Below are 13,339 nucleotides of genomic sequence, written 5' to 3' on the forward strand. Positions count from 1 at the left end.
TCTGTCTTACTCTGTGAGAAGAATGACACAATGGGAGATTAAGGGGATGTCATTCATAATAACTACGGTGCTCCTAATTATTGCCTTCCCTCGGAGGGGGAATAACACTAAATATCAAATTTATTTGGAGAGAATTTGAAAGAGGAGTTACGTAAAATTGTAAAAGAAAAGATCGACCTGAGTCTTGAGGAGCGAGACATCCTTGCCATCCACCGGATTCCATCCGCAGACAAGAATCATCCGAGGCCAGTGATTGTGAAGTTCCTAAGTAATGACATTCGCAGGTCCATCATAACAAAGAGAGGAAACTTCAAAGGATTACACTCCTGATGCTGGACCACATAACACCGATGAATGCTAAACTGTTAAAAGACCTGAAATCCAAAACCAAAGTGATTGACAGTGCTTGGTTCTACAATGGATACATTTTTGCGTTGGATAAGGAGGGAAATCGCCACAAATTTGACATCACTGACAATATCAACATGAAACTCTGTGAGGCTCGGTGAGTCCCTAGCCCGTATGCTGTTGAAAAACTATATGCGTTTATTAAACATTTAAAATGTGTCATTATTACCCACTTAAGGAGCAGTCTCGTCATAGGTAGTGTGAGAACAAAGCAAATGCAATAGTGGTATGTTTACCTTCAGTATGTTAGCTGGTGTGTTAGGGGTGTGTGTGTTGGCCAGTGAGAGAGTGTGCGAGTGTTACTTCAAATGTCAAAGTCAAATTACTTCATATCATAATTGTTATACTTGGTGCTGTACAAACTTTTTTGTCGAAAATAACCCTGTATTTAACAATATTTCTCTCTTGCAATGGTGGAAAACATCAAAATTGTTACAGTAAACTGTCAAGGGCTTGGCACTTTTTCAAAAAGGCAGGATGTGCTAAATTATTATAAAACAAAAGGATATTCTATATTTTGCCTTCAAGACGCTCATTTTACCAAAGAGTCTGAGTCATTTGTAGAATCCCAATGGGGGTATAAATGCATTTTTAATTCTTTCAAGTCAAATGCTAGAGGAGTGTGCATTCTTTTTTTAAATAATAACTTTGAATTCAAAATTCATAATGAAAAAAAAGGTAGTGAAGGAAATTTTTTAGCATTGGATTTAATGATGGAAGATAATAGAGTAACCCTTATTAATATATATGGGCCTAATCAAGATGACCCTGAATTTTATGACCAGGTCAGAGATACTTGACTAGAATTTGATAACCAATACTTTATTGTTTTAGGTGATTTTAATCTTGTACTTAATCAATCATTAGAGATACACATAACTATAATGCAGTAAACAATCCAAGGGCAAGAGAAAAGTTGTTGGAAATTATAGACTATTCACAGTTATTGGACTACTACAGGATTTTAAATCCAGATAAGAAAGTGTTCACATGGAGGAGAAAAACACCTTTTAAACAAGCACGTTTAGATTATATCTTAATTTCAGAAAGCTTATCAAATATTGTCGAAAAATTCCTAATAAAACCGGGCTATAGATCAGATCATTCAATTGTACTACTGGAACTTAAATTCAATTCATTTGAAAGAGGACGTGGGCTATGGAAATTCAATAATAGTTTATTAACTGACCCTACATTTGTAGAAAAGGTGAAAGACACAATTCAAAAAGTTAAAAAACAATACTTGGAAACTGAAGATGGTGAAAATAACCAGTCCTCAGACTTTATCAATTATAGTATATTTCTAGAAGTTCTTTTGATGGAAATAAGGGGAACTGCTACTCTTCATACAAGAAAAAGGAAAGGGACAAACTAGAGAATTCTTTAATCGAAGAAATAGAGGCTCTTGAATTTGAACCAGAAATTCATACAGATTTAGTTCAACAACAAAGAAACTGCCCTTCAAGATTTAAGAAATAAAAAACTACAAGGGCATGTTATAAGGTCAAGGGCAAAATGGATTGAAGAAGGAGAAAAACCGTCAAATTATTTCTGTAATATGGAGTCTCGTAATTATTTAAACAAAACATTAAAAAAAAAGTAGAATTAGAAGGCAACCAAATCATATATGATCAGTCAGAAATTTTAAGACAAGTCAAATTTTTTTTACCAAACACTTTATACTAGCAGAGATCATATGCTAATAGATATATCTATTAAAGACATTATTAAATCAAGTGAAGTAAGGAAGCTGGATCAACATACAGTAGAGAATCTTGAAAAAAACATAGATGAAAGGGAAGTGCTTCATGTATTAAAAAATATGAAAAATAACAAATCTCCAGGAAGTGATGGGTTTACAGTAGAATTCTTCAAATTTTTTTGGAAAGATTTAAAAATATACATAGTACAATCAATCAATAACATATTTGTTCAAAAGGAGCTCCCTATTTCACAAAGATTGGGAATAATCTCATGTTTGCCAAAAGGCGACAAACCCAGGCATTTCTTGAAAAACTGGCGTCCAATAAAATTTGAATGTCTGGTATAAAATCATGTCAGGATGTATAACTACAGAACTAAACCTAACCTAGATTATCTAATATCAGATACTCAAACAGGCTTCCTGAAAGGAAGATATATAGGGGAAAACACTCGGTTTATATATGATTTGATGTCATTCACAGAAAATAGACATATTCCAGGATTATTAGTACTTCTTGATTTTGAAAAGGCTTTTGATTCAATTTCTTGGTCTTTTCTTTACAAAACTCTAAAATATTTTGGTTTTGGGAAATATATGTTAGAATGGGTTAAGATCTTAAATACAAATTTCAAAGCCTCAGTTTTACAAGGCGGTTTCCTATCAGAACAGTTCAATGTTGAACGTGGTTGCCGACAAGGGGATCCTGTTGCACCTTATCTTTTTCTCCTTTGTGTAGAAATCCTGGCTATTCTGATCAAACAAAACAAAGATATAAAAGGAATTGTGATAAATGATAAAGAACATAAACTGTCTCAGTATGCTGATGACACTTCTCTTGCTCTTGATGGTACACCAACGTCTTTATTTGCTGCCCTTGATACTATTGATTATTTTTCAAAATTCTCAGGACTTAAAATAAATAGTTCAAAAACTACAATTATCTGGATTGGATCAAAAAAAAATTCTGATGAAGTGTTTCATCATTCTAGAAGGAAACTGGACTGGGGATACACCAATTTCAATTTATTAGGTATACCGTACATTTTTCGGTAGAATTAGACAAAATCATTGAACTAAATTATGGAATTCAGATACCCAAAATAAAAGCTATGATACAACAGTGGAGAAGACCAATAGGTCAAGTAACAGTTGTTATGACCCTACTTATGCCAAAACTGAATCACCTTTTCATTTCTCTACCAACACCTAAAAAAGAAACTATTTTATCATTAAGTAAAGAGTTACTTCAATTCATTTGGAATGCTAAAACAGATAAAGTTAAAAGAACAACTGTTACCCAAGACTATTTGGTAGGGGGTCTTAAAATGGTTTATTATGTCTCTGAAATGTTCATGGATAAAAAGGCTAACTACAAGTGACTCTAAGCCATGGTTAGATATTTTCATTGCTATTAATGGTCGAGATATTATAAACAAAATTTTTGATTTTGGAAATGCATTTATTTCAGATTATGTGGTAAAAGAAAATAATGCCTTTTGGCAAGATGTCTTTAATTCTTGGTTAACAGTAATGAAAGTTAGGGAGAGGAAAATAAATGAAAATAATTTTCTTTGTACTCCACTATGGTACAACTCATATGTTAAGGTGGGAAATAAAGGTTTCTTTATAAAAACATGGTACGAGAAAGGTATATCAGTTGTTGGTGAGCTATTTGATGATGAAAGCAATTTTTTGTCTGTAAATGCTTTTCAACAAAGATATAATCTTGAGTATGTATGTATCATGGAATACAACGGTGTTATAAGTGACATTTCAAATTTTATGAAAACAATGTCCATTAAAAGAAACTCTGTCAAAATAGTATGTAAAACTTTTATACCTTTTTACTATGATTCAATTATGTTGTATGAGAAATGTACAAAAGTCATATATAGGCTTTTAAATGAGAACTATACTGATTCTAACTCAATTTCCAAGTGAAACTCTGAATTATTTCCTCATAGAATACAAGAATTGTTGGTGAAAGGTGTTTTTAAGGTTTGTTTCAAAACAACAACTGATTCTACAGTTCAGTGGCTACAGTATAGAATTCTTCATAGAATTCTTCCTGTTAATTACTATCTAAAGAAAATCAACCTCATAAGTTCTGATACCTGTGCTTTTTGTAAACAAACTGTTGAGACTATACAACATATTTTTATTGATTGTGAAAAAATTATGTCATTATGAAGTAGTTTTAGTTTACATATATATGTAAAAACCAAAGAAAGAGTTGGGTTTAATGTGCAAAATGTGTTATTTGGTGATCTTCCACTCACAAAAAGAAACAAAGTACTAAATTTTTTTTTATCCTTTACACAAAACAGTATATTTTTTCTAGTCTAAAACAGAACAAACAACCAAATATATATGGGTTATTATCTCACTTGAAATTCAAATTCAACATTGAAAAGCATATTGCTATTCAAAACAGTGATGTATATAGATTTGAAAAATCATGGTCATTATGGAAAAATATTTTTGATTTTTAACCCGTTATCTACTTGTATCATATATATGCAAATTTAAACAACAAAATAACTATATAGACTTTACATAAGGGTGTGTGTGTATGTGTGTGTGTGCTTATAGGTATAAGTGGAAATAGCAATGAAAATCATTCTTTGTTATAGATCTATATGTATCTGATTTAATGATGAAAAAAAAATGTAAATAATAAAAAAAAAAAAAAAAAAAAAAAATAATTTCTGTTGCAGTTAGTTTGAGGTTTTGCTCATTTTTGAGCTAGATTGACTAGACTAGTATTACAGTACATGTAATTATATTACAGAAAAAAATAAAGGTTTGGATATGGTTGAAATATATAAGATGATTTCTGGGCATATTTGGATTTTCTTCTGTCTTACTCTGTGAGAAGAATGACACAATGGGAGATTAAGGGGACGTCATTCATAATAACTACGGTGCTCCTAATTATTGCCTTCCCTCGGAGGGGGAATAACACTAAATATCAAATTTATTTGCCAGCTCCCAAACTTAATGCCTGAAACATCACGCATCCGAACCGTCATCACTGAACTCCCAAACTGTCAGTGCCAAACTCCTGAACCATCGTATATGCCAAGTCGCACACATTTGTGCAAACAGCAATGGAGCCCCAACCCGGAATGGCATGCATGCTGAATTCCATTAAATCTCACTGATGCATCAGTCCACATGGCAATGTCAAATTTACACGACAAAAGTTGTATTAGTAGCTTCCATCCATATCCACTTATGATTCAAATATGATCCTGGAAAATATGAAAAGGAAATCTAATTTTACACTTGCAATGTCTAGATTCGTTGTTATACCCCCCACAACAAGTTGTGAGGGGGGGGGGGGTGTTATACTGGAATCGGGTTGTCCGTCTGTCCGTCCATCCGTCCGTCTGTAGACGCAATGGTTTCCGGGCTCTAAAGCATTATCCTTTTCACCTACCGTCACCATATCATACATATGGACTACCCATGGTATGAAGATGTTCCCTATTGATTTTGGGGTCAAAAGGTCAAAGGTCAAGCGCACTGGACATTGAAGTAGCAATATGGTTTCCGGGCTCTAAAGCGTTATCCTTTCCACCTAGTCACCATATCATACATATGGACTACCCAGGGGATGAAGATGTTCCCTATCGATTTTGGGGTCAAAAGGTCAAAGGTCACACGCACTGGACATCGAAGTAGCAATATGGTTCGGTTTGTCATGCCATTTTTTTTTTACACTCGGAAAAGAGGTAGTTTATACCTATTACCAACACCCTTTGGGAGATTGGGGTAAGCGGGGGGTATTCTTAGTGAGCATTGCTCACAGTACCTCTTGTTTAAAATGTTTTGTACTCAATTTGAAATCAGAAAAGCGCTTGAATTTATTCATTTAGATATGCAGATTCAAACATTTAGTTGATTTCACAACTACATTTAAAAACCATGCACATAAAGAGGTTAAAGTTCCAAATTGATCTTTTACACATTACCGGCCCTTCGGACTGATTATAAAAAAAAATCACTGGATTTTAGAAATATTTACCGGTTTTGCTGGTGGGAACGGCGGATTTGAAAAACTCTGTATATACGCTTTTTGCCCAGATTGTGTCAAAACTGTGTGTGCATCACTAAACATTGGTAAGTGTTCTTAAGGAATAAAAATTACTTGACCAGTTGAAAACCATTGTTAACCTCAGCTTCACCTCTGTTGACAATGGTTTTCTCTGGGGGAAAATTTTTCAATGTTATCCTCAACAAAGTGTCTTTAAAGAAGTGAACAGGCATAGCTTACATTTACTCTCTTTGCAAGCCTTCATGTTTGATTCTGGAAAACGTGTAAATGCTGGAAACTGTGAGAGTTTACACTTTGACGTTTCATCTCAAATTTGCCTGGATTTACATAGCAGATTACTTATTACCATAATTTTAACATTGATGTATGCTTCTTTTATAAGAAAATCAATTTTTTTTAAGAGCACACAGAATATCACATATAAAATTGCACACATGCATACAATCTTCCATACAAAAAGCACTTTCTACATATTAAACTTTAAAAATTGTTATACAGTATTTGCCCAATTTCCTTCACCCGTTGTTATAAAAATATAAATTATGAGCTATAAACCTCAAATGCTAAAATTTTAATGTAGTATCTATCATAGATTGGTGGAGGTACATAAATATAAGAGGCGACTAAATGGGGCGGTCCTTCGGAGGAAACCGAAAAAACAGAGGTCCCGTGTCACAGCAGGTGTGGCACGATAAAGATCCCTCCCTGCTCAAAGGCCATAAGCGCCGAGCATAGGCCTAAAGTTTGCATATATATATATATATATTAAGCACTAAAAACCGATCTAATGTAAGGTCAAATAAATAAGAATATAAAAAGCACTAAAAATGACCAACGACATGAACAACTGTGAATTGTCAAATTTTCGGGACGACCTGTCCCTTCCTCAGGACGATAGAATATTTACATAGAAAAGAAAACTAAATAGGAAAGGAAACTAACACTACAACTAAACTACAAAAGCTGATAACAAACAAAATGTCTACATATTGAAATTATCGAGATTAATATGGGGCAAGTCTGTTCTGATCTCGAGTCACGACTGAACTGAAATAATCATTCTTATGCTAGATAAAGTTAAAAAAACAAAGAACGAGTTAACTAATGAGTATACTCAAGCAGTATGTTAACTTGTTCAAATGACAGCTTATGATGAGTATTTCGTACCTGGAGGTGTAAAGCTATATAACTAGTATATATACTTGTATATATACATGATTAGCAATTCATATATGTATGTACTTGTTTCCCCAACATGCTGCATCGACACGCAGTTTGCAGTCTATGTAACCTGTAGTTAATGTTGTAAACTTTCTTTCTTTTTTGAATTTCCTTCTTTATAAAATGTCTTACTGTTATGCCCTCTGGGCCCAAAATTGGAATAAACGTATCTTATCTTATCTTACTAGTGTTGAACTGTGAAAAAAATAAACAAATAAATAAAATAATGTGAAAAGATTAATTAGAATTATAAGGCCAAAAAAGATTGATAAATAGTTTCACGGGCCAAAAATTAAAAATTTTGATGAGGCAGGCAGGTATTATATTTTATTTATTAATTTTTTTGCTTGGCTGTAGTATGAGTTATCTTTCTTTTTTATGTTGCCTGGAGAATGAGTTACCCTTTCTTTCTCATGTACATGTTTATATAGAATTTGAATAAGCAATGGAATTTTTATTTCTATTGAAACTAGCTTCACATTACTTACTATCAAATTTATACTATTGTTTTTAAACACTTGTACATAAATGAGTATGATTGCATTCAATAATTATTTGATCAAATACCTAGAATTTTATTAAAACCTTGTGAAATGTTTTACATAAATATCTATAACAGAAGAGTTACCTCATTTACATAAATAAAAATATCAATTGAAAAAAAAAAATTCCATGCAGTACCTTTTCAACGGATGCAGCGGGGCCTGAAAAACTATTGATAATTTTTTATTAAATAGGGAGACTAAGTAAGGATATCATAAATAGTTATGAATAAATATTAAAAAGAATAAATTGAAAATTTTAAAAATTAGCTGCTAATGATGATACTGTAACAAGAAGTAGACGGCAAAAAGAAAGTAAAAACAAACAGAACAACACAGTTACACTGAGTAATAGCTGGGGGTCATCCCGAAAGTCTGACAATTCACTGTTGGTCATTTTAGTGCTTTAAACTTTTATGTGATACAGAAATGTATATTATACCAGGTGTAGAACTAAATTCAAATTCAGGTTCTATTATCTTAAAAACATCTAGTTTGATTAAAAGCAGTTTGATTTAAAAAGGTTATGTTTGGAGAAAATAGTTCAATTTTTTTTTTTCAATTTTGTTTTTCATGTGTGAGTGTGTGTGTGAAAACCTCTTATTCATTGGATAGGCTCATAAAATCTTTTTGCTAAGGTGAGAGTGTGTGTGTGTGTGTGTCAGAAAATGACAAAGCTGGGAAAAGGGGGTGGTACCTACAGGCACTTGCTTAATATTTTTCATAATAAATTGTAATGGTTTTTAAATACATATATGCATTAATGTGAAGTATATGAAACATTCTGATTGGATTCCGAGGATGACTTCCCTCTGTAATTTATATTAATTGTTCTTCTCTTGTTCATAACTAGCCTTTTGATTTTACAAAATGCTGACCTCCTCATAACATTATTGCATATAATATCTTTTGTTTTCCATTCCGTTCTGCGTTTTAGCAACACCCTTCATTTGGGGGAATCTAATCACCAGAAATGGGAATATTGTATACTACATTGTATAATGGAATATTTTAAAGACCCGTGTGAGTTGTATCTTGTTCTATAATAATCCCTATAAATGAGTCTCACATAATCTGTAAACATTTTTGGTGTAGAAAGATCTGTTATTAGTTATTTTCCCCTAAGTAAAGATTGATCTATTACTTATCTAAACATCAGTGTGTATGTAAAATTTTCAATGCTGTAGTGTGTCTTGACCAGTGTGGTCAGTAAGGGATGGGCTGCCATGCAATGAAGTAAATATGTGTTGGTCAGGGTAAGACTATGAATACACAGCAGTGGATAGCATGGCTTGTAAAAAATATAAGGAGGGAATAAAGAATTTAGTCTGTTTACAGCATGTTGGTAGATGTATTCTCAAATGTAGGAATAGACAGAGATACATAAGTATCTTATGTGTACAATGTACTTAATCTGTATATACTGTACATGTATGTGAAAGTGACCCTTTCTATGTTGACCTTTTCTGTCTCTATTTTGTCAGTATGCTTATTTTTCATGTTGTAATTGGTGCAGCAATAACAGAGAATAACAAATTCCACAAAGTGCAATATTTTGATAAAAATGCAAACTACAACTAAAAAATGATAGTAAATGTGAATATTTGTGCTTAACAAAATGGTAACGAACATGTTGAATATCATCATGTAACCAAGTACAGTGTATTTATATTCATGTTTTAGCTTAATAATAAAGGTAACATTTTTGGTTACCGCTATATAAAAATTTGCTTTAATTATTCCCCCAGACCATATTTAAAGATATGTTTCTTCCCCTCTCCTGACCCTAAATTTCAGAGGAGGGTTGGTAGGTAGATAAAAAGTTTTTTTAGCCAGCAGAATTTTAATTAGTATGAAATTCCCATGACCATGAACAAAGCAATCATTCCATGTTTCCTTGTCAAACTCGTGAAGTTGGTTCTTTGTAAACATATCAAGTTTGCAAATAAGTTTGAATTGAGAACACGTAGATATAATGCTTCTTATTGACTATCGGAAATATCGCACCCGTCCGAAATATCAACACTTTCCCCTACTGAAGAACACAACTTGCACACCCTGACACCCCGAAGTCTCTTGTCTTCTCGCTCCTCGTGTAGACAACATTTCTCCATCTTAGTGTAGCTAGCAGACCACCTCTATTCACATTATCTTTTTAATTTTAGATCGAAACCAACAAAGATATAGAAAATTCTGGTCATTATAAAATATTGATCTATACCTGAAATGACCCTGAAATTTTCCAGAAATAAATCTATGATAATAGATTAATAGATAAATCTTTGCCAGAATGACAGCTAGAATAAAAACATTTGGGTCAGTATAATTTTTCAGACTCGGTCAGAGGAGGGGAAACAAACAATAATTTGATTTAATTTATCCTGAGGAATGCATGGTCTTGTATAGTGTTGAAAAGTCCTACATTTTGAGACTGTTTCATGGGGAAAGTTTTTTGATTTCAAATTTACTAAATTAGTTCTTGGAATTTTCATCCAAATTAGTTTACACCACTTCTTGCATATGTTGCGGCACATTATGTCTGATGTTTCTCCTTCACATCAGTTATATTTTCATGTGGCGCAAAAGACAAATACTAGTGAAATTTTATACATGTACAACCATTCTGCAGTTTGCATAGGGTTTTGAATGACTAGAATATTACTCTTATTCTTCAAATCTTCAGACATAAAATGTATGTATTTCAGAATAACTTAACAAATCAAAGCATTTCAAGCAGGGATAAGATTTAATCTGGTACACCTTACTCTTAATATTGAAGTGATAGTCATGGATTGTGAACTCTATAATCATGTGCTCATTAAAAAAGTCATCCATTTTCTTTTGACACATAAAGTACTGTATCTGGATAATAAATTGTCTAGCTCTTTCAGGAACAAGTACATGTAGCTTTTAGCAAGACAAGTAGATAGTTGAATTTTGAATTGCGGGGGCTGCTCACACTTTAAAAAAAAATGCATGTCTATGAAAGTGAACTAAAGTGTAAATATATTGTATTAGACTTATCTTCAAACTTTCTTCAAATTTCAAAGAATAAAATTTATTAAAGTGTGAAAAGTATAAAACTCAGTACTACAATGTAGTATTCCCAAATTTACAAAAAATGTGTGTATACCATAAGAGACTTATGCATACATATTAAAAAAGTACACCAAAGTTTATTGTATTATCAGAATTGGGAAGATTGCCTATAAGTATTGCCAGAAAACAACGAATCTTGAAATATTGGGTTAAACTTTTAGACACAGACAATTGCATTTTGAAATCATTGTATAATCATATGTTAGAAGATACTGACTTACAACACAATTGGTTAACTGATGTCAGGAACTTACTACAGAATTTAGGACATGGGTATGTTTGGAATAACCATTATGTTGAAAAGAAATCACCGTTTCTTTCTAGTTGTAATCAATTGTTAAATGATTTATTTATACAAGAGATGCATTCAGTTTTTGAAAGGTCTCCAAAATGTAGTCTATACAAGCATAGATCTACCTGATAGTTTTTAAAACGATATTATTTTACTCGACCATCCATGTTCAAACTTAATGTGCAACTTTTTTCAATAAGAAACAGAAAAGCATTATGTAATTTAGCAAGGTTTTTGATAAAGGCACTGAGCCTAAGAAACTTATAAGATATTATATGTTGTCCATCCTCCATATTTGGTCACATGATTCTTTTCACATGGTTATACTCACTAGTATATTGTTACTTGATTATTATATAACTGTACCATACCAATGAGAGGTTTCTCAAGGTTTCAATAAACTAACTATAACCATTCCAGTGATATTATTTTCATAAATCAAATCTTTTACATGCTGATACACTTAATAACAGAGGTCAGAAATGACTGATTAAATCACAGGGGGAGTCTTGAAGCCACTATATCTCACTGCTATTTTGCAGCCTATGAACTGTATTTCATAAACCATGTACTTGCTACATTTTGTTAAAGTGTCCTAGGGCCCATTTAAACTGCGTGCCAAGGATTTCCGATTTGAATTCTGCTTTGTAGAGTAGAGTTTGGATGGGAAACCCAAGGTTTAATTGTGAAGATGTAGAATAAGAGTTCGGATGGGAAACCCTTCACTTGCAAAGATGAGGGCCCATACTACCTAAAACTTCATTTGATAGATTGGAGTATTTTGAGCTTGTATTGGAATTAAGAAAGATACATGAGTCGTTCATTCCCGTGTTAGTATTATCGCATTTAATGGTAGATGATCAACTAGCTTTCTGTCCCACAACACTTTTCTGCTCTTTCCTGTCACATGCAAGTGATTTATATTTCATAAAGTGGACTGCACCTTTCACAGTCATATGATTTAATTGTATCACAAGTACGTGCATATGTAAATTCATAGGGAAATAAGTATTGGTCTGTGAAGTAGATAACCATGCTGAAAGCATTATACAGCCTGAGTTACTGTGGCCACAAACTGCTAATGACTTCAGCAATCTATAGTTACTAAAGAATAATGACCTTGTGTTACATGCATGTTGGTATCCCAGTAAATGGAATCAATGATCATTATATAAGAATTGTTAATTAACCACCACCTGTTGATTAAATGTAAGCCATCTAGAGTTGTCTACTCATATCTAAAGGATTTGACCCAGACATTTAAAATACGTAAACATTCTTAAGTAATCTAGACATTATCAGTTTTACCTTCTTTACCCCAACAACAAGATGTAATCACAACCTTCCTGAATTTGGGTTTTTAATACGTGTGACCCGTCGCTGATATCATAGGATGAAATAAACATGGAAGGGGGCGTTGCTAGCAGTTGTGTGTATACAGAGTGAAACTTATTGTGATGACATGGCTTCTCTGGGGAGAGCTTTCATGAGAAGGAGTAATAGCTACGATGTCGTTAAATTGCAGGTAATTCATCAGATTGGGGAGTTTGTACTGAGTGGATTATGGAGAAGGTGGGGGTTGATGTTAAGTTCAAGGTTCATATACAACATTTTCAGACTCATTAGGAATCTCATGTTCATGGTATTATAAATACATGTATATCCATAAATAAATGGCACACATTATTTGAATGTAATGGAAATAAAGGGGAAGAAAAATGGATTAAAATTTTATTGCTACAACTGCATGAGGGTTTACTGATTAAACAGGATTTACAAGATTTAAGAGTGGTTCAAGGAAGGCAACAAACAACAAATGATTTTACCCCAAAGTAAACAAATTCTTAGTAATTCTCGGGATTAGCCCATTTCTGTCCCAGATTTACTAAACTTGATATGAAATGAAAGCTAAAATCATAAGCTTATCATTTTCTAATCTGCCTGTTTGGAACTTTGACATTGTTTATAACTTTTGAATGGGGAGTGATAGGGTTTTCATATTTCATATGTGC

General features: G+C 32.8%; 1 protein-coding gene across 6 annotated transcripts in view; it reads left to right on the plus strand.

Annotated features, from left to right (window-relative positions):
• Window positions 1-369: 369 nt before the first annotated feature.
• The window catches only part of LOC125652584 (myotubularin-related protein 10-A-like), a 45,758-nt gene continuing 32,788 nt past the window's right edge, over window positions 370-13,339 (plus strand). For all 6 annotated transcript variants that reach the window (XM_048881907.2, XM_048881908.2, XM_048881910.2 and 3 more), the window contains exon 1: window positions 370-12,852. In XM_048881907.2, the coding sequence (XP_048737864.2) occupies window positions 12,790-12,852 (63 nt within the window). In that variant the 5' untranslated portion in view covers window positions 370-12,789. The remainder of the gene's footprint in view (window positions 12,853-13,339) is intronic.

Source organism: Ostrea edulis, chromosome 5 (genome assembly GCF_947568905.1).
Source record: "Ostrea edulis chromosome 5, xbOstEdul1.1, whole genome shotgun sequence".
Lineage (NCBI taxonomy): Eukaryota > Metazoa > Mollusca > Bivalvia > Ostreida > Ostreidae > Ostrea > Ostrea edulis.